At 51.6% G+C, this 19,228-nt stretch overlaps 1 protein-coding gene across 1 annotated transcript in view; it reads right to left on the reverse strand.

Annotated features, from left to right (window-relative positions):
* Positions 1 to 13,808, reverse strand: part of NAE1 (NEDD8 activating enzyme E1 subunit 1) — a 53,322-nt gene extending 39,514 nt beyond the window's left edge. Inside the window, exons 1-3 of the mRNA XM_077450735.1 lie at positions 13,672 to 13,808; positions 10,152 to 10,255; positions 3,328 to 3,388 (exon numbers count right to left, since the gene is read on the reverse strand). Coding sequence (XP_077306861.1) covers positions 3,328 to 3,388; positions 10,152 to 10,255; positions 13,672 to 13,715 — 209 coding nt within the window. The 5' untranslated portion in view covers positions 13,716 to 13,808. The remainder of the gene's footprint in view (positions 1 to 3,327; positions 3,389 to 10,151; positions 10,256 to 13,671) is intronic.
* Positions 13,809 to 19,228: the final 5,420 nt, after the last annotated feature.

The following is a 19,228-nucleotide window of genomic DNA, read 5'->3' on the forward strand; positions in this document are numbered from 1 at the left end:
ACATCCCTGGGAATTACAGACCAGTCAGCCTAACATCAATAGTATGTAAACCCTGGGAGGGGATGATAAGGGAATATATACAAGATTTTAGTAATGAGAACGGTATCATTAGCAGTAATCAGCCTGGATTCATGAAGAATCATTCTTGCAAAACCAATCTATTAACCTTCTATGAGGAGGCGAGTTGCCATCTAGATAAAGGAAGGTCCGTAGACGTGGTGTATCTAGATAAAGGAAGGCCCGTAGACGTGGTGTATCTAGATAAAGGAAGGTCCGTAGACGTGGTGTATCTAGATAAAGGAAGGCCCGTAGACGTGGTGTATCTGGATAAAGGAAGGCCCGTAGATGTGGTGTATCTAGATAAAGGAAGGCCCGTAGACGTGGTGTATCTAGATAAAGGAAGGTCCGTAGACGTGGTGTATCTAGATAAAGGAAGGCCCGTAGACGTGGTGTATCTAGATAAAGGAAGGTCCGTAGACGTGGTGTATCTAGATAAAGGAAAGCCCGTAGACGTGGTGTATCTAGATAAAGGAAGGCCCGTAGACGGGGTGTATGTAGATAAAGGAAGGTCCGTAGACGGGGTGTATCTAGATAAAGGAAGGCCCGTAGACGGGGTGTATGTAGATAAAGGAAGGTCCGTAGACGTGGTGTATCTAGATAAAGGAAGGCCCGTAGACGTGGTGTATCTAGATAAAGGAAGGCCCGTAGACGTGGTGTATCTAGATAAAGGAAGGCCCGTAGACGTGGTGTATCTAGATAAAGGAAGGCCCGTAGACGTGGTGTATCTAGATAAAGGAAGGCCCGTAGACGTGGTGTATCTGGATAAAGGAAGGCCCGTAGACGTGGTGTATCTAGATAAAGGAAGGCCCGTAGACGTGGTGTATCTAGATAAAGGAAGGCCCGTAGACGTGGTGTATCTAGATAAAGGAAGGCCCGTAGACGTGGTGTATCTAGATAAAGGAAGGCCCGTAGACGTGGTGTATTTGGATTTTGCAAAAGCATTTGACATGGTTCCCCATAAACGTTTACTGTACAATGTAAGGTCGGTTGGCATGGTCCATAGGGTGAGTACTTGGATTGAAAACTGGCTACAAGGGCGAGTTCAGAGGGTGATGATAAATGGGGAGTACTCGGAATGGTCGGGGGTGGGTAGTGGGGTCCCCCAGGGTTCTGTGCTGGGACCAATCCTATTTAAATTCATAAATGACCTGGAGGAGGGGGATGGGGGAAACAGTCCAATCTCTGTATTTGTGTACAATACTAAGCTAAGCCGGGCAATAACTTCTCTGCAGGATGTGGAAACCTTCCAAGAAGATCTGACCAAATGAATGGTGGGAGGGGCAACTACATGGCAAATGAGGTTCAATGCAGAAAAATGTAAAATAATGTATTTGGGTGGCAAAAATCTGAATGCAAATCTATAGACTGGGGGGAGGGATCTAGGATGGAGAAGGACCTGGGGGGAGAACCTCTGGGGGGGGGGATCTACGATGGAGGAGGACCTGGGGGAGGGGAACCTCTGGGGGGGGGGTCTAGGATGGAGAAGGACCTGGGGGAGGGGAACCTCTGGGGGGATCTAGGGTGGAGAAGGACCTGGGGGAGGGGAACCTCTGGGGGGGTCTAGGGTGGAGAAGGACCTGGGGGAGGGGAACCTCTGGGGGGATCTAGGGTGGAGAAGGACCTGGGGGAGGGGAACCTCTGGGGGGATCTAGGATGGAGAAGGACCTGGGGGGAGAACCTCTGGGGGGATCTAGGATGGAGAAGGATCTGGGGGGGGGGGGGGGGGGGAGAACCTCTGGGGGGGGATGTAGGGTGGAGAAGGACCTGGGGGGAGAACCTCTGGGGGGGATCTAGGATGGAGAAGGACCTGGGGGGGGGGGAGAACCTCTGGGGGGATCTAGGATGGAGAAGGACCTGGGGGGAGAACCTCTGGGGGGGGATCTAGGATGGAGAAGGACCTGGGGGGGGGGGGAGAACCTCTGGGGGGGGATGTAGGGTGGAGAAGGACCTGGGGGTCCTAGTAGATGATGGGCTCAGCATTACAAGCTGCTGCTAACAAAGCAAACAGAATATTGGCATTAAAAAGGGATCAACTCCAGAGATAAAAGGATAATTCTCCCCTCTACAAGACTCTGGTCCGGCCGCACCTGGAGTATACTGTCCAGTTCTGGGCACCAGTCCTCAGGAAGGATGTACTGGAAATGGAGCGACTACAAAGAAGGGCAACAAAGCTAATAAAGGGTCTGGAGGATATTAGTTATGAGGAAAGGTTGTGAGCTCTGAACTTATTCTCTCTGGAGAAGAGACGCCTGAGAGGGGAGATGATTTCATTATATAAATACCGGACTGGTGACCCCACAATATATAAATACCAGACTGGTGACCCCACAATATACAAATACCGGACTGGTGACCCCACAATATATAAATACCGGACTGGTGACCCCACAATATATAAATACCGGACTGGTGACCCCACAATATATAAATACCGGACTGGTGACCCCACAATATATAAATACCGGACTGGTGATCCCACAATATATAAATACTGGATTGGTGACCCCACAATATATAAATACCAGACTGGTGACCCCACAATATATAAATACCGGACTGGTGACCCCACAATATATAAATACCGGACTGGTGACCCCACAATATATAAATACCGGACTGGTGACCCCACAATATATAAATACCGGACTGGTGACCCCACAATATATAAATACCAGACTGGTGACCCCACAATAGGGAGAAAACTTTGCAGAAGGGACTTTAACAAGACTCGTGGCCACTCAATAAAATTAGAAGAAAAGAGGTTTAACCTTAAACTATGTAGATGATTCTTTACTGTAAGAGCGGCAAGGATGTGGAATTCCCTTCCACAGGCGGTGGTCTCAGTGGGGGGCATCAATTGTTTCAAAAAAATTACAGACACAGACCTTGGAGAATGTTGCTTGGGTATCGTCCTTCCAGATAGAATGGAGAAGGTCGGCATCTGTAGCGCCCCCCCCCAGCCTCCATTGTATGTAATGAAGAGACATTCAGGAGGAAGGAGGGGCCTTGTACCGCACATCGGGGGCATGGATTTCTAGATGTCATCATCGGCTGAGGGGATTATTCTCTATCCAGACATATTGGGGACACCAAGATAAATATGTAATCGAGGGGTTAAACCTTATAGTGGGTGATTGGGGGGCGCAGCTCTGATGTCAGCTCAGCTTCTCATCATCTCTACATCTTGTGATCAATTCACTAACAAAGAATTTTATTCTCCAATCACAGGGCTTCCTATGATACAAATCTCTCCTTCACATCACTTACTTGTTCCCGACATCTTCTCCTCTCACCACATTCCCGTCCACAATGGTGAAGGACCCGATCCCTGCAAGAGATCCCATGGAGATCATCAATCATCCAACCCACATATACATTATATATATAATGAGAATCAAGTGATTGTCCCGAACGATCGTCACACTCCTCAATCATTATGTGATAAAAACAGCCGCTTCATAGACACAGAACATGGTAATCACACGCATCCAACTGCCAATTCTATCATATAATTGGCCGTCATTGTCATTCATCTGGAGGGGATATCACAGTCATACAATTATACCACCAATTACACGTCAGTCATACGATTATACCGCCAATTACACGTCACAGTCATACGATTATACCACCAATTACACATCACAGTCATATGATTATACCGCCAATTACACATCACAGTCATACGATTATACCACCAATTACACATCACAGTCATATGATTATACCGCCAATTACACATCACAGTCATACGATTATACCGCCAATTACACATCACAATCATACGATTATACCGCCAATTACACATCACAGTCATATGATTATACCGCCAATTACACATCACAATCATACGATTATACCGCCAATTACACGTCAGTCATATGATTATATCGCCAATTACACATCACAGTCATACGATTATACCACCAATTACACGTCACAGTCATACGATTATACCGCCAATTACACATCACAGTCATACGATTATACCACCAATTACACATCACAGTCATACGATTATACCGCCAATTACACGTCAGTCATATGATTATACCGCCAATTACACGTCAGTCATATGATTATATCGCCAATTACACATCACAGTCATACGACTATACCACCAATTACACATCACAGTCATACGAATATACCACCAATTACAGGGGCGTGACTATAAAGCGGAGGACGCCGAGAATCGCAACAAGAGGAACAACCTCTGCATTGTGGGCCTGGCGGAGGGGGTGGGGGGCCCACATGTGGAGAAATGACTGTGCACCCGCCTGCCAACAGCCCAGTTCTCACCCTTCTATGCTGTGGAAAGGGGTCACCGAATCCCACCAATGCCCGTCCACAGGGGGCTCCACCTCGCACCTTTATACTTCAAATCCTGAACTTTATTGACAGAGATGAGGAGATTCGGGTGGCCGGGATGCAGAGAGAACTCTCCTCACCTTCCCAGATTACTCCGTGGAAACACAGAAATTGAGACGCTCATTTGATCAGGTTAAAGCAGCCGTGTGTATGACGGGCATAAGATACATAAGATACCGCGTTCTTTTCCCAGCACGTCTGCGGGTCCAAGATGGCGAAACCATAAAAGATTCTTTACCTCCCCCGGGGTGAATCTGCATGGTTGGAACCCCCCCCCCTCAGGGGACGGATGGGTTCATATCTGCCCTGAGCTCTGCTGCTTGTTACATTGCTCCCTCCTTGGCTGCCTGACACCCCGACTTCTGATATATTGTTACCGGGGGCCGCTGGAGGGCCGACATTTCTTCCACAGTAAGTTTTCTATCACTGGCCTGTTTGTAAAGTATCTAAGCGAAGTGCCCTTGGCAAGGTGAACTCTTCCCGCAAGGTTTAATACATCTGATCTCAGGGATCACTTGCATCTCCTCTGCATCGCCCGCTGTGTCTTATACACGTGTATGCCCCCCATCGCCTGCATTAGTGGGGTACCAACCTAAAAGTGCCACTCTTGGTTCTGCTACCAAGCCACTGCCGGACTCTAGTGGCCTGCCCCAGGAACTGCATGGCTTGATACACACCTCCAGGGTCAGAAAATCGTCTGCCTTAAAAAATCATGGGTGGGCCTGAATTACCAGACCACCTACTCTACTTACACTCGTGGGGTCCCTGCCATTCCGGCCTATAGAGGAAAAGACTGACAGGGAGGGAAGATACATCATCATATATGCTACTATCTATGAGAGGAACACTGTGTTGGTTGGGTTATATTTTCCACCACCGGCCTCGGCCCGCGTCCTACATGAGATCATGCCAATTGTGGTCCAGCTGGGTGCCAATCTAGTTTTACTCCTGGGAGACTTCAACATGGTCCCGTCTGCGGACTTGGACAGACTGAGCGCCTCGGCCCCCGACTCTCCTGATCTCCACCAATGGGCTGACACGTTTACCCTAATGGATGTCTGGAGATACGTGTACCCGACGATACGAGAATAAATCTGCCACTCCTCCACCTATAAGACCCTGTCCAGAATTGATTTGGCTTCTGGCTTTGCATTGCACTGTGTTCAGGGTATATCTGCGCCTCCCGGGGGAATCTCTGATCATGCACCCCATGCCTCTCCTTAGTGCTGACTACACCCCCCCCCCCCCGACTCGGCCCCCCCTACGGTCCTGTGGGACTTTTAAATCCTGGGCTAGGGGGGAATATATCTCTAAAATATTACGAATTAAGAGAGAGAAGGCCAATCAATGGAAGAGCTGGAGGAGAGGGCAACCAAACTGGAGGTGGCCTTTGTCTCCAATCCGGATGATGACCGTTATCAAACATGGCAACAGGCGCTGCGGAATTTGTCCTTTGCCAGGATTGCCAAGACCAACAAAGCTCTCCTATTCTCGGCCTGGAGGGTTTTGGAATTCGGGAGGTGGGGGGATGGGAAGCTCTTGGCATGGCTACCTAGGGGCGACGTCCATTCCACCCCCATTGGCTCTATAAGGGATGGACAGAACTGTTTACTTACGACACCCTCCAAGATCAATAGCCGCTCCCGTGTGGATTCCGCGGACTCTGACCTCTCCTCCTACCTGGACCCCTCTTCCTTCCTTCTTTTACCCATGGAGGACAGGGAGAGGCTGGAGGCGGATGTCACCCTGGAGGAGGTGCAGCTGGCTATGGGAAGTCTTCACGGCGGATGGCCTACCATCCGAGTTCTACACCAACTTTGTGGAAATTCCAGCTCCTAAATTGAGGACAATACTCTCAGACCTCGAATCCCTCGAGGCCCCACCGGACTCCATGAATGAGGCTATAATTGTGTTGGTCCCCAAGACTGGCGAGAATCCGCAGGACTGTTCTTCCTACAGACCGATCTCCCTGCTAAATGTAGATGCCAAGATCTTTGGGAAGATCCTGGCCAACCGGCTGACCCAGGTGATCGAAGACTTGATTGATATAGGTCATACTGGATTTATGCCGGGCAAAGGGACCGACATTAATATTAGACGACTCTTTCTGAACACCTCTATGGTACATGACAACCCAGGCACCAGGGCAATTGCCTCATTAGATGCCGAAAAGGCTTTGATTCAGGCGAATGGTCTTACTTATGGGAGGTCTTGTGTCGCTTCGGATTCGGCCGCAAATTTATTCACGGGAATCCAACTACTAAATAGTACACCCAGAGTGCGGGTCCGGACAAACAATTGGTTGTCAGAACCATTTGCCCTCTTCCATGGGATGCCCACTCTCCCCCAGTCTGTTCGCCTTAGCTCTGGAGCCCCTGGCAATTTTGATCAGGGGGGCGCCGCATGTCCTGGGCCTGTGGATAGGTCAGCTGGAAGAGCGGCTATCCCTATACGCGGACAACGTGTCATTATACCTTAATGACATGGATTTTTTACAACTTTGCCAGTTTTTCAGACATTCGGATCAACTCTGCGCAATCGGTGATATTTCCCATAGACAACGGGGCAGTTTCCAGAGCAACCTCCTCCCCCCCGCGATGGGTTGGGGAATCCTGCTACCTTGGGGTCTTGGTAACCAAAAGTTCCTCAGACTATAAAAGTAAGGACCTTTTACCTGTCCGGGCTACCCAACACATAACATGTGCAGCGTGGGTGAACCTACCTCTTACCTGTTTAGGAACTGTCCGGTATGGGTCCCTGTCCCATTCTTCAAGGAGATTGATAAATGTGTGGGCTCCTTTATTTGGAATGGAGCAATCCCCAGACTGGCTGCCTGCTCACATGGGGGGGGGGGGGGGGGGGTAACTAGCTCTGCCTAACTTTCACATTTATTACTGGGCCGCAGTGCTGGTGACGATTCAATGGCGGTTCCAGGGCTCCAAATCCAACATGGCGATCTGTCTGGAGGCCAGCTATTTGGGCTCACTGGCTGAGCTGCGCAACATCGCCTACAGGGGACCAGGGGCATCCGAGGCGACTCCGGGGCCTACATGGGCGACATGGAGAGTATGGCCAGCTGCTCGGCGACGCTTCATAAGGCCTAACCAATGGTCGCCACTGTGAGGGAATCCTAACTTACTGCATTTCCGCACCATTCCAGACCCCCACGTGTGGCCCAGATATGATATAACAACATTGGGCCAAGTTATGCCCCATGGCGCTTTGATCCAGCTCCCGGGCTTACTGGCCAAGTACGGTTTACTCCAATGGATGCGGTTCCGCTATTTCTAGGTACGACATGCTGCAAGGGTCCAGTTTTCTATCTTACCTCACCTCCAAGCCAACCCCATCAAAGAACTTCTGGCCCCGGGTGGACCTTACTAAACCCCTCTCCACTCTACACGGTGCACTACTGGGTGCCGACTCCCCCAAGCTGGAGATACTGCGGGACACGTGGCATAGGGATATACCCTCACTGGACAGGGAGGGTTGGGAGGACTGCCACAAATACGGCCCCAAACTGGTTATTTCCTCCAATGACAAACTCATCCAGGGGAAATTTCTACATAGAATCTACTATACACTCCATAGAGTATTCAGCGGACAGAGATCCCATAGGCTCTAGATGTAAAATGCATACAGGTACTTTCTGTCACAAGTTTTGGGACGGCCCTATTGTTTCAACCTACTGGACGGCGGTATTTAGCGCGATAAATTCAAGACTACAAATCGTCCTTCTCAATACGGCCCGAGCCGTCCCTGCTGGGGGTCCGCGAAGATGCACAACGCTCCCACCACTCCAAATGATTCATTTCCCACCTTCTATTTTATGCCAGAAGGAGATTCTCCTAAAATGGATCACGCCGGTCCTCCGTCTCTCTCCTCCTGGGAGGCACAGATTGATGCTGCCCCACCCATGTAGAGACTCAGGTATATTAATCGGGGCTGTCAGTGGAAATATGACAAGGTGTGGCCCCCCCAGACCTCCAACTAGGTGTTCAGTCTATTGTGAAGAATATGGTGTGCGGGTCTGAACCACGCCTGCCGGTACCGATTCCCCGCATTATGACTCCATCTATAGTAACTGCATATGATGATCACCCTTTACTTCTGTATGTCCGCATGTATGTCTCCCATGAAGTACTACATCATTCAATATGCTGCTTATCACCCTACATGACAACAATGAGATCCCGGGAATCAGAGGAACACCGACATCGGAGATCCCAGGAACACCGACATCGGAGATCCCAGGAACACCGACATCGGAGATCCCAGGAACACCGACATCGGAGATCCCAGGAACACCGACATCGGAGATCCCAGGAACACCGACATCGGAGATCCCAGGAACACCGACATCGGAGATCCCAGGAACACCGACATCGGAGATCCCAGGAATCAGAGGAACACCGACATCAGAGATCCCAGGAATCAGAGGAACACCGACATCAGAGATCCCAGGAATCAGAGGAACACCGACATCAGAGATCCCAGGAATCAGAGGAACACCGACATCGGAGATCCCAGGAATCAGAGGAACACCGACATTGGAGATCCCAGGAATCAGAGGAACACCGACATCAGAGGACCCAGGAACACCGACATCGGAGATCCCAGGAACACCGACATCGGAGATCCCAGGAACACCGACATCGGAGATCCCAGGAACACCGACATCGGAGATCCCAGGAACACCGACATCGGAGATCCCAGGAACACCGACATCGGAGATCCCAGGAACACCGACATCGGAGATCCCAGGAACACCGACATCGGAGATCCCAGAAACACCGACATCGGAGATCCCAGAAACACCGACATCGGAGATCCCAGGAACACCGACATCGGAGATCCCAGAAACACCGACATCGGAGATCCCAGGAACACCGACATCGGAGATCCCAGGAATCAGAGCGTCCTATCGGTATAAATGTCAGTTGTCTGTGATGCGGAGCGTCCTATCGGTATAAATGTCAGTTGTCTGTAATGCGGAGCGTCCGATCGGTATAAATGTCAGTTGTCTGTAATGCGGAGCGTCCGATCGGTATAAATGTCAGTTGTCTGTAATGCGGAGCGTCCTATCGGTATAAATGTCAGTTGTCTGTAAAGCGGAGCGCGTCCTATTGGTATAAATGTCAGTTGTCTGTGATGCGGAGCGTCCTATCGGTATAAATGTCAGTTGTCTGTGATGCGGAGCGTCCTATTGGTATAAATGTCAGTTGTCTGTGATGCGGAGCGTCCTATCGGTATAAATGTCAGTTGTCTGTAATGCGGAGCGTCCGATCGGTATAAATGTCAGTTGTCTGTAATGCGGAGCGTCCGATCGGTATAAATGTCAGTTGTCTGTAATGCGGAGCGTCCTATCGGTATAAATGTCTGTTGTCTGTGATGCGGAGCGTCCTATCGGTATAAATGTCTGTTGTCTGTGATGCGGAGCGTCCTATCGGTATAAATGTCTGTTGTCTGTGATGCGGAGCGTCCTATCGGTATAAATGTCAGTTGTCTGTGATGCGGAGCGTCCTATCGGTATAAATGTCAGTTGTCTGTGATGCGGAGCGTCCTATTGGTATAAATGTCAGTTGTCTGTGATGCGGAGCGTCCTATCGGTATAAATGTCAGTTGTCTGTGATGCGGAGCGTCCTATTGGTATAAATGTCAGTTGTCTGTGATGCGGAGCGTCCTATCGGTATAAATGTCCTCCACATTGATTTACTCACCGGGCAGCACTAAGTTCTTGAGAATCTCGGTGCCGGTTGCCGTGGCATTTATAAGACATACGTGAGCCGATTCCAGAGCTTCCTGTCCGTGGTCACCCCATAACCTGCAAAATAAATGGAGCTCGTTGGTCACATGACTGTGGTAACAGTTGTACATTTAAAAAAACACTAAAACATGGCTGACGGGAGGCGCTGACCCCGCCCACTGCAGCAACGATCGCACTATCATGTAGAAAGTGAATGCTGACCTCTGATTGGTTGTTGTAAACATCTGTGAGTTCAATGCTTCATTATTCTCTAACGATATACAAATACAGAGCACAGCGAGGATATGTGAGATTCTCCAGATACAGAGACACATAAACCTGGAGGTAACAGCAGCGCACTAAACTGCAGAACTCGATCACAGACAGTTCTTATTTCCAAATTACCTCCAATACAAGTCTACAATAACGGAATAATAGATCCCCGCATAGAAGACATTGGAAGAGGAATGCCAGTCCTCCATTAGAGGAGATCTGCGGACCATTGTCCTCCATCACATGATCTCTGCGGACCACTGTCCTCCGTCGCATGATCTCTGCGGACCACTGTCCTCCGTAACATGATCTCTGCGGACCACTGTCCTCCGTAACATGATCTCTGCGGACCACTGTCCTCCGTCACATGATCTCTCTGCGGACCACTGTCCTCCGTCGCATGATCTCTCTGCGGACCACTGTCCTCCGTCGCATGATCTCTGCGGACCACTGTCCTCCGTCGCATGATCTCTGCGGACCACTGTCCTCCGTCGCATGATCTCTGCGGACCACTGTCCTCCGTCGCATGATCTCTGCGGACCACTGTCCTCCGTCGCATGATCTCTGCGGACCACTGTCCTCCGTCACATGATCTCTGCGGACCACTGTCCTCCGTCACATGATCTCTGCGGACCACTGTCCTCCGTCACATGATCTCTGCGGACCACTGTCCTCCGTCACATGATCTCTGCGGACCACTGTGCTCCGTCACATGATCTCTGAGGACCACCGTCCTCCGTCACATGATCTCTGTGGACCATTGTCCTCCGTCACATGATCTCTGTGGACCACTGTGCTCCGTCACATGATCTCTGAGGACCACTGTGCTCCGTCACATGATCTCTGCGGACCATTGTCCTCCGTCACATGATCTCTGCGGACCACTGTCCTCCGTCACATGATCTCTGCGGACCACTGTCCTCCGTCACATGATCTCTGCGGACCACTGTGCTCCGTCACATGATCTCTGAGGACCACTGTGCTCCGTCACATGATCTCTGAGGACCACTGTCCTCCGTCACATGATCTCTGCGGACCACTGTGCTCCGTCACATGATCTCTGCGGACCACTGTGCCTTGTCACATGATCTCTGCGGACCACTGTGCTCCGTCACATGATCTCTGCGGACCACTGTCCTCCGTCACATGATCTCTGCGGACCACTGTCCTCCGTCACATGATCTCTGCGGACCACTTTCCTCCGTCACATGATCTCTGCGGACCACTGTGCTCCGTCACATGATCTCTGAGGACCACTGTGCTCCGTCACATGATCTCTGAGGACCACTGTCCTCCGTCACATGATCTCTGAGGACCACTGTCCTCCGTCACATGATCTCTGCGGACCACTGTGCTCCGTCACATGATCTCTGCGGACCACTGTGCTCCGTCACATGATCTCTGCGGACCACTGTGCTCCGTCACATGATCTCTGCGGACCACTGTGCTCCGTCACATGATCTCTGAGGACCACTGTGCTCCGTCACATGATCTCTGCGGACCACTGTCCTCCGTCACATGATCTCTGCGGACCACTGTGCTCCGTCACATGATCTCTGCGGACCACTGTCCTCCGTCACATGATCTCTGCGGACCACTGTCCTCCGTCACATGATCTCTGCGGACCACTGTCCTCCGTCACATGATCTCTGCGGACCACTGTCCTCCGTCACATGATCTCTGCGGACCACTGTCCTCCGTCACATGATCTCTGCGGACCACTGTCCTCCGTCACATGATCTCTGCGGACCACTGTGCTCCGTCACATGATCTCTGCGGACCACTGTGCTCCGTCACATGATCTCTGAGGACCACTGTGCTCCGTCACATGATCTCTGCGGACCACTGTGCTCCGTCACATGATCTCTGAGGACCACTGTGCTCCGTCACATGATCTGTGAGGACCACTGTCCTCCGTCACATGATCTCTGCGGACCACTGTCCTCCGTCACATGATCTCTGCGGACCACTGTCCTCCGTCACATGATCTCTGCGGACCACTGTGCTCCGTCACATGATCTCTGAGGACCACTGTGCTCCGTCACATGATCTCTGAGGACCACTGTCCTCTGTCACATGATCTCTGCGGACCACTGTCCTCCGTCACATGATCTCTGCGGACCACTGTGCTCCGTCACATGATCTCTGCGGACCACTGTGCTCCGTCACATGATCTCTGCGGACCACTGTGCTCCGTCACATGATCTCTGCGGACCACTGTCCTCCATCACATGATCTCTGCGGACCACTGTCCTCCGTCACATGATCTCTGCGGACCACTGTGCTCCGTCACATGATCTCTGCGGACCACTGTCCTCCGTCACATGATCTCTGCGGACCACTGTCCTCCGTCACATGATCTCTGCGGACCACTGTCCTCCGTCACATGATCTCTGCGGACCACTGTGCTCCGTCACATGATCTCTGCGGACCACTGTGCTCCGTCACATGATCTCTGAGGACCACTGTGCTCCGTCACATGATCTCTGAGGACCACTGTCCTCCGTCACATGATCTCTGCGGACCACTGTGCTCCGTCACATGATCTCTGCGGACCACTGTCCTCCGTCACATGATCTCTGCGGACCACTGTGCTCCGTCACATGATCTCTGCGGACCACTGTCCTCCGTCACATGATCTCTGCGGACCACTGTCCTCCGTCACATGATCTCTGCGGACCACTTTCCTCCGTCACATGATCTCTGCGGACCACTGTCCTCCGTCACATGATCTCTGCGGACCACTGTCCTCCGTCACATGATCTCTGCGGACCACTGTCCTCCGTCACATGATCTCTGCGGACCACTGTCCTCCGTCACATGATCTCTGCGGACCACTTTCCTCCGTCACATGATCTCTGCGGACCACTGTCCTCCGTCACATGATCTCTGCGGACCACTGTCCTCCATCACATGATCTCTGCGGACCACTGTCCTCCGTCACATGATCTCTGTGGACCACTGTCCTCCGTCACATGATCTCTGCGGACCACTGTCCTCCGTCACATGATCTCTGCGGACCACTGTCCTCCGTCACATGATCTCTGCGGACCACTGTCCTCCGTCACATGATCTCTGCGGACCATTGTCATCAGAGGGGCAGATCAGGGACAGTTGGGAGTGTTGCATTAATTATAGAATACAGATGGTGAGGCCCCCCCCCCCAGTACACCCCTCCCCCTGCAGTACAGTCAGCCCCCTCCCCCTCCTGCTCCCCATACCTGAGCTGTCTGTCATATTTCTGCTCCTTCTCCACCTTCGCCATGATCCTCACCCGGAAGTGAACCAACTACAACCGATGTGCAGTACTCGCATTTCACCAGCAGGTGGCGCCAATACACCATATGTACACCGAGCCGGCCGCAGCCGGTCACAGGCAGTAATCAATTGTCACCAGTAGATGGCGCTGTAGCCTCGTCTACACAGAACTGCAGCCCGCGGACTTCACCGGCAGGTGGCGCCAACAGCGCAGAGATCATACTGCGCCTGTCTATAGAGGAGAGAAATTATATATATATATATACATCAATTATCACCCCTGCAGCGCAGAGGGTCCGCCCCCATCACTAAATATCACTAAATGAGTTCCTGTTGTTTTTTTCCGCAAATATTTTTATTAGAATGTTTCATTTTACAAACAGAAAATCCATAAAATAATAAGAGAGGAACCAATAAATGTCCTTCCCCTCCCCCGACACCCCATTCATCACTCTGTATTCTATTACAGGTCATTTTATTATTAGTTATAATAAATTACAATACAGGAGGAATCGGAGGACCCTGATCCTGAGAGCTTACAATCTAGAAGGGAGGGTCAAGAGATACAAAAGGGAAGAACTGTGGGGGATGGGCCGATGGAGAAATCGGGGTAGGTAGGTGGGGGCAGGGTAGGCTTCTCTGAAGAGGAGGGTATTCAGGGATCGAGTCGGAGATCGTGGGACAGATTGGGGTAGGGAGTTACAAAGGATGGGAGAGGCGCTGGAGAAGTTCTGGAGGTGAGGATGGGATGGGGTGGTGAGGGAATTAGAGAGCGGGAGATCCTGGGAGGGGGATATTTGGAGACCGTATTGTAGAATGTTTATTCACAGCGCCCCGTCTGCTCCTCCCCCGCACACTCCTACCTTCGGCTGGGCAGAGGCAGGATTAAAGCCTGTGTGCCCCCTCCAGGGTCTCCCACCCCCCACCACTGGCACACCCCGCACTGACACACCCCCCACTGACACACCCCCACCAATTACACACCCCCACCAACGACACACCCCCACCAATGACACACACACCCCCCCAGCAATGACACACCCCCCAGCGATGACACACCCCCCACCAATGACACACCCCCCAGCAATGACACACCCCCACCAATGACACACCCCCCAGCAATGACACCCCCCCCACCAATGACACACCCCCCAGCAATGACACACCCCCCACCAATGACACACCCCCCAGTAATGACACCCCCCGCAGTAATGACACCCCCCGCCAATGACACACCCCACCAACGACACACCCCCACCAATGACACACCCCCACCAATGACACACCCCACCAATTACACCCCCCCCAGCAATGACACACCCCCCCAGCAATGACACACCCCCCAGCAATGACACACCCCCCAGTAATGACACACCCCCCACCAATAACACACCCCCACCAACAACACACCCCCACCAATGACACACCCCCACCAATGAAATCAGGGACACTCCCCCCAAATCCGGGACAGTTGGGAGCGATGCAATGATCTCATCCTATCAGCAGGATGGGGTGGGAGGAGCTGTGATTATGAAAAGACTCCCACTCTCCGTGCAGATCTCTAGCTCCTCCCCCCACCCTGCTGATAGGATGACATTACGGGCAGGAGAGGAGACACAGGTGATGGGTGTGGTCTGTGTTATCCGTGTCCAGACCGTAGCCCCGCCTTCCTCCCACTGGGCATCCCAATCATCATCAACAGATCGCTCTGGTTAGGACATCTGCCCCCTTCCCCCCATCAATTGCCCGGTGTGCCCCATGGCCGGACCAGGCCTGGTAGCGCCCGCTAGCAGGAATTTAGATCCCAGCAGCAGGAATTCCACATACAGACCTTGTGGTTGGTGGAGAGACCCTTGTTGGGGATCACAGAGGTCAGACGTTTCTTGGAGTTGGCCTCCAGGTTCGCACATCTCAGGAGGGGTTTTGTCTTCTCTACAGATCATGTCTAAATTCTTAAAGCAGAATTCCACCCAAAAGTGGAAGCTCTGCTTATCTGCCTTCTCCCCCCCCCCCCCCCTCCAGTGCCACATTTGGCACCTTTCAGGGGGGAGGGGGGAACTGAAACCGGTTTTTGACAGGTACCCGTTCCCACCTCTGAGAGATCTCGCCGCGCCCCCCCTCCTCCTTCCCCCGCCGCGGGGACATTCAGAAAATGCAGCGCGCTTCGCACATGTGCAGTAGGGAACCGGCTGTGAAGGTGTCACCGCTGGTTTTCTTTACCACAAATGGCGGCGACACCTGAGAGCCAATGGAAACATGAGCTGGGTTGCGGACATCTCTGGATTCCAGGACAGGTAAGTGTCCTAATAAACCTCAGAACTACAGTATGTGAAGCTGCTGACCTTTAACTTTCCAGTGGGGGGAGGGGTGTGGAACTTTAAGGTTTCTTGGCTGTCGCTTGGCAAGTCGAAGTTTCAGCTCCTCCATACATTTTCTATAGGATTAAGGTCTGGAGACCAGCTGGGCCACTCCATGACCTTCATGTGCTTCTTCTTGAGCCCCTCCTTTGTTGCCTTGGCGGTATGTTTTGGGTCATTGTCATGCTGGAAGACCCATCCATGACCCATCTTCAGTGTTCTGAGGGAAGAAGGTTCTCCTCCAAGCTCTTACAATACACGTGTAGCGCTGCTATTTTTGCCTACTAACAATGCAATGTAAATCTATGAACAGTGTTATAGCTTAGTATTTGGCACCATCTAGTGGCCAAAAACAGGAAATAGACTTCAATTATTTTTCCTACTAGAAAATACAACAGGAAGTGACGGTTCTGTTTACATTTTGCTATGACCTACCTACCCAGAATGCCAGGTGACCTACCCATGATCACCCTGTACTGAACTGCATGTTGGGTAGTCTATAAAAGAGCCTGCCTCGGCCATTTTCTTTCTCTTCTGGACACATGGCCTGCCTACAAGGACCTGTGAGGAGGTCTCCAGAGAACTGTGGCCTGCTCAGTGCAGAGCAGCAATCTAAAGCCAGAGGAGAACTACACACCCCAGCGTGTCGGGACAGCAGTGTGGTCGGATTGGGAAGGATCCACAGGCGCCCTGATGAAGGTAACTGAGGACTCCTGGTGACCCTCTGAAGTGGGACGGCGGGATGAAGTGGTGGCGGGATAGCGGGATTGGCATGGTGGCGGGACGGTGGGATTGGCATGGTGGCGGGACGGTGGGATTGGCATGGTGGCGGGACAGCGGGACGGCGTGGCCGCAGTGAATGGACTGAGACCGGCGCAGCAGAGCCGTTTTATTCTTCAAACCCAGTTTGGTGAGAGGGCTGCTGCCCACAGTTTCTTACGCACTTGCATATACCTAGACTATAACGCAGTGTTGCTGGGACCTGTAGTCCCACAGAGGAGGATCTAATAAGGACTGAGTTTAAGCAGGCCTCAAGCCTCACTTCTATATTAACACTGTGTTATACCAGAGGCAATTACAAGTAGATCACAACACAGGCACAGTCCTAACATTCACCTCAGCCTAACCCTTCTTGTTACATTGTTGGGTTACAATTGTTACAAACACAAATAGCTAGCAGAAGAAAGAAGATCAAAGACTGTACTTCTCACTGCAAGGCCTTGCATCCTATGGAAGTAGGGGGAGCTCCCTTGTAGTTGTGTTATACTTCATCATTGACTTTGCATTGTTGTGTTCTCCGGAGTGTGCTGGAAGTGGGAAGGTGCCCAGAGTAAGGTGCAGTCCCTCTGAGGACTAGTCCCAATTAGAGACACATGGAAATGTACGACTGTTGTGTATTCCTATTGTGCTGTCACATTATGTTGGTGTGACGGTGCAAATGCTGTAGTTACTATTTTACACTAACCCCAGTAAATATACATTTCTGGGTAAAGTACTTTGGGGTGGAATGTTGTTCCTTTTCCAGCAGCAGGTGGCGCCATCGGATACCCAGCTAATAACAATAGGGTTGCCACCTTTTCTGTTACCCAATCCCGAACATTCTTGTGCCCATAAAATATGTTTACAATGCTGAGCCACGTCTCTCAGACATGTATAAACCTCAGAACAATAATTCAAAAAAAAAAAAAACTCTTCCAATACATATGATTCGTGGACTGAATGCAAAAAACGGATTCATCTATCTCTAGACAATTAGGTGGATGGAGGAATTTCCTCCCTCCTTAGGGGGAGGGGGCCAGAGGATCTGGCCATTTCTGATTGGAGCTCTGTGTGGCGAATCAATACATGTGGAGGGGCAGAGATCCCGCTGACGGGGGGGAGGGGGTAGTAGAGTGTTCCTTCTGCCCAGGACAGTTAGCCACAGTTCTGTGTGAGTCTGAAACCCGGACACATGGTCCAAAACCCGGACTGTCCGGGTGAATCCTGGACAGGTGGCAACCCTAAATGACAAAGGTATATCATTAATTCCACACCAACATTGCACCACAGCTGTGTCAAGGGGACTGAGCCAATTCAGTGGGGGGGTTTAATAGCAGAGTGCAGGCCCAATCAAACTCAGCCGCTCGGGAGTCAGTGCTACACATTGCCCCATCCATTGGCCCCTGATGATCATGTTCCCCCCTCCATGTGTGACTGTAGGGATGGTGTTCATGTTCCCACCTCCGTGTGTGACTGTAGGGATGGTGTTCATGTTCCCACCTCCGTGTGTGACTGTAGGGATGGTGTTCATGTTCCCCCCTCCGTGTGACTGTAGGGATGGTGTTCATGTTCCCACCTCCGTGTGTGACTGTAGGGATGGTGTTCATGTTCCCACCTCCGTGTGTGACTGTAGGGATGGTGTTCATGTTCCCCCCTCCGTGTGTGACTGTAGGGATGGTGTTCATGTTCCCCCCTCCGTGTGTGACTGTAGGGATGGTGTTCATGTTCCCACCTCCGTGTGACTGTAGGGATGGTGTTCATGTTCCCACCTCCGTGTGGGACTGTAGGGATGGTGTTCATGTTCCCACCTCCGTGTGTGACTGTAGGGATGGTGTTCATGTTCCCCCCTCCGTGTGTGACTGTAGGGATGGTGTTCATGTTCCCCCCTCCGTGTGTGACTGTAGGGATGGTGTTCATGTTCCCACCTCCGTGTGACTGTAGGGATGGTGTTCATGTTCCCACCTCCGTGTGTGACTGTAGGGATGGTGTTCATGTTCCCACCTCCGTGTGTGACTGTAGGGATGGTGTTCATGTTCCCAGCTCCGTGTGTGACTGTAGGGATGGTGTTCATGTTCCCAGCTCCGTGTGTGACTGTAGGGATGGTGTTCATGTTCCCACCTCCGTGTGTGACTGTAGGGATGGTGTTCATGTTCCCAGCTCCGTGTGTGACTGTAGGGATGGTGTTCATGTTCCCACCTCTGTGTGTGACTGTAGGGATGGTGTTCATGTTCCCACCTCTGTGTGTGACTGTAGGGATGGTGTTCATGTTCCCACCTCCGTGTGTGACTGTAGGGATGGTGTTCATGTTCCCACCTCCGTGTGTGACTGTAGGGATGGTGTTCATGCCTCCACCTCCGTGTGTGACTGTAGGGATGGTGTTCATGTTCCCACCTCCGTGTGTGAC

The sequence above is a fragment of the Lithobates pipiens genome, unplaced genomic scaffold (assembly GCF_037356315.1).
Source record: "Lithobates pipiens isolate NorthernLeopardFrog02 unplaced genomic scaffold, aLitPip1_a1.2 Scaffold_10, whole genome shotgun sequence".
NCBI classification, from domain to species: Eukaryota; Metazoa; Chordata; class Amphibia; order Anura; family Ranidae; genus Lithobates; species Lithobates pipiens.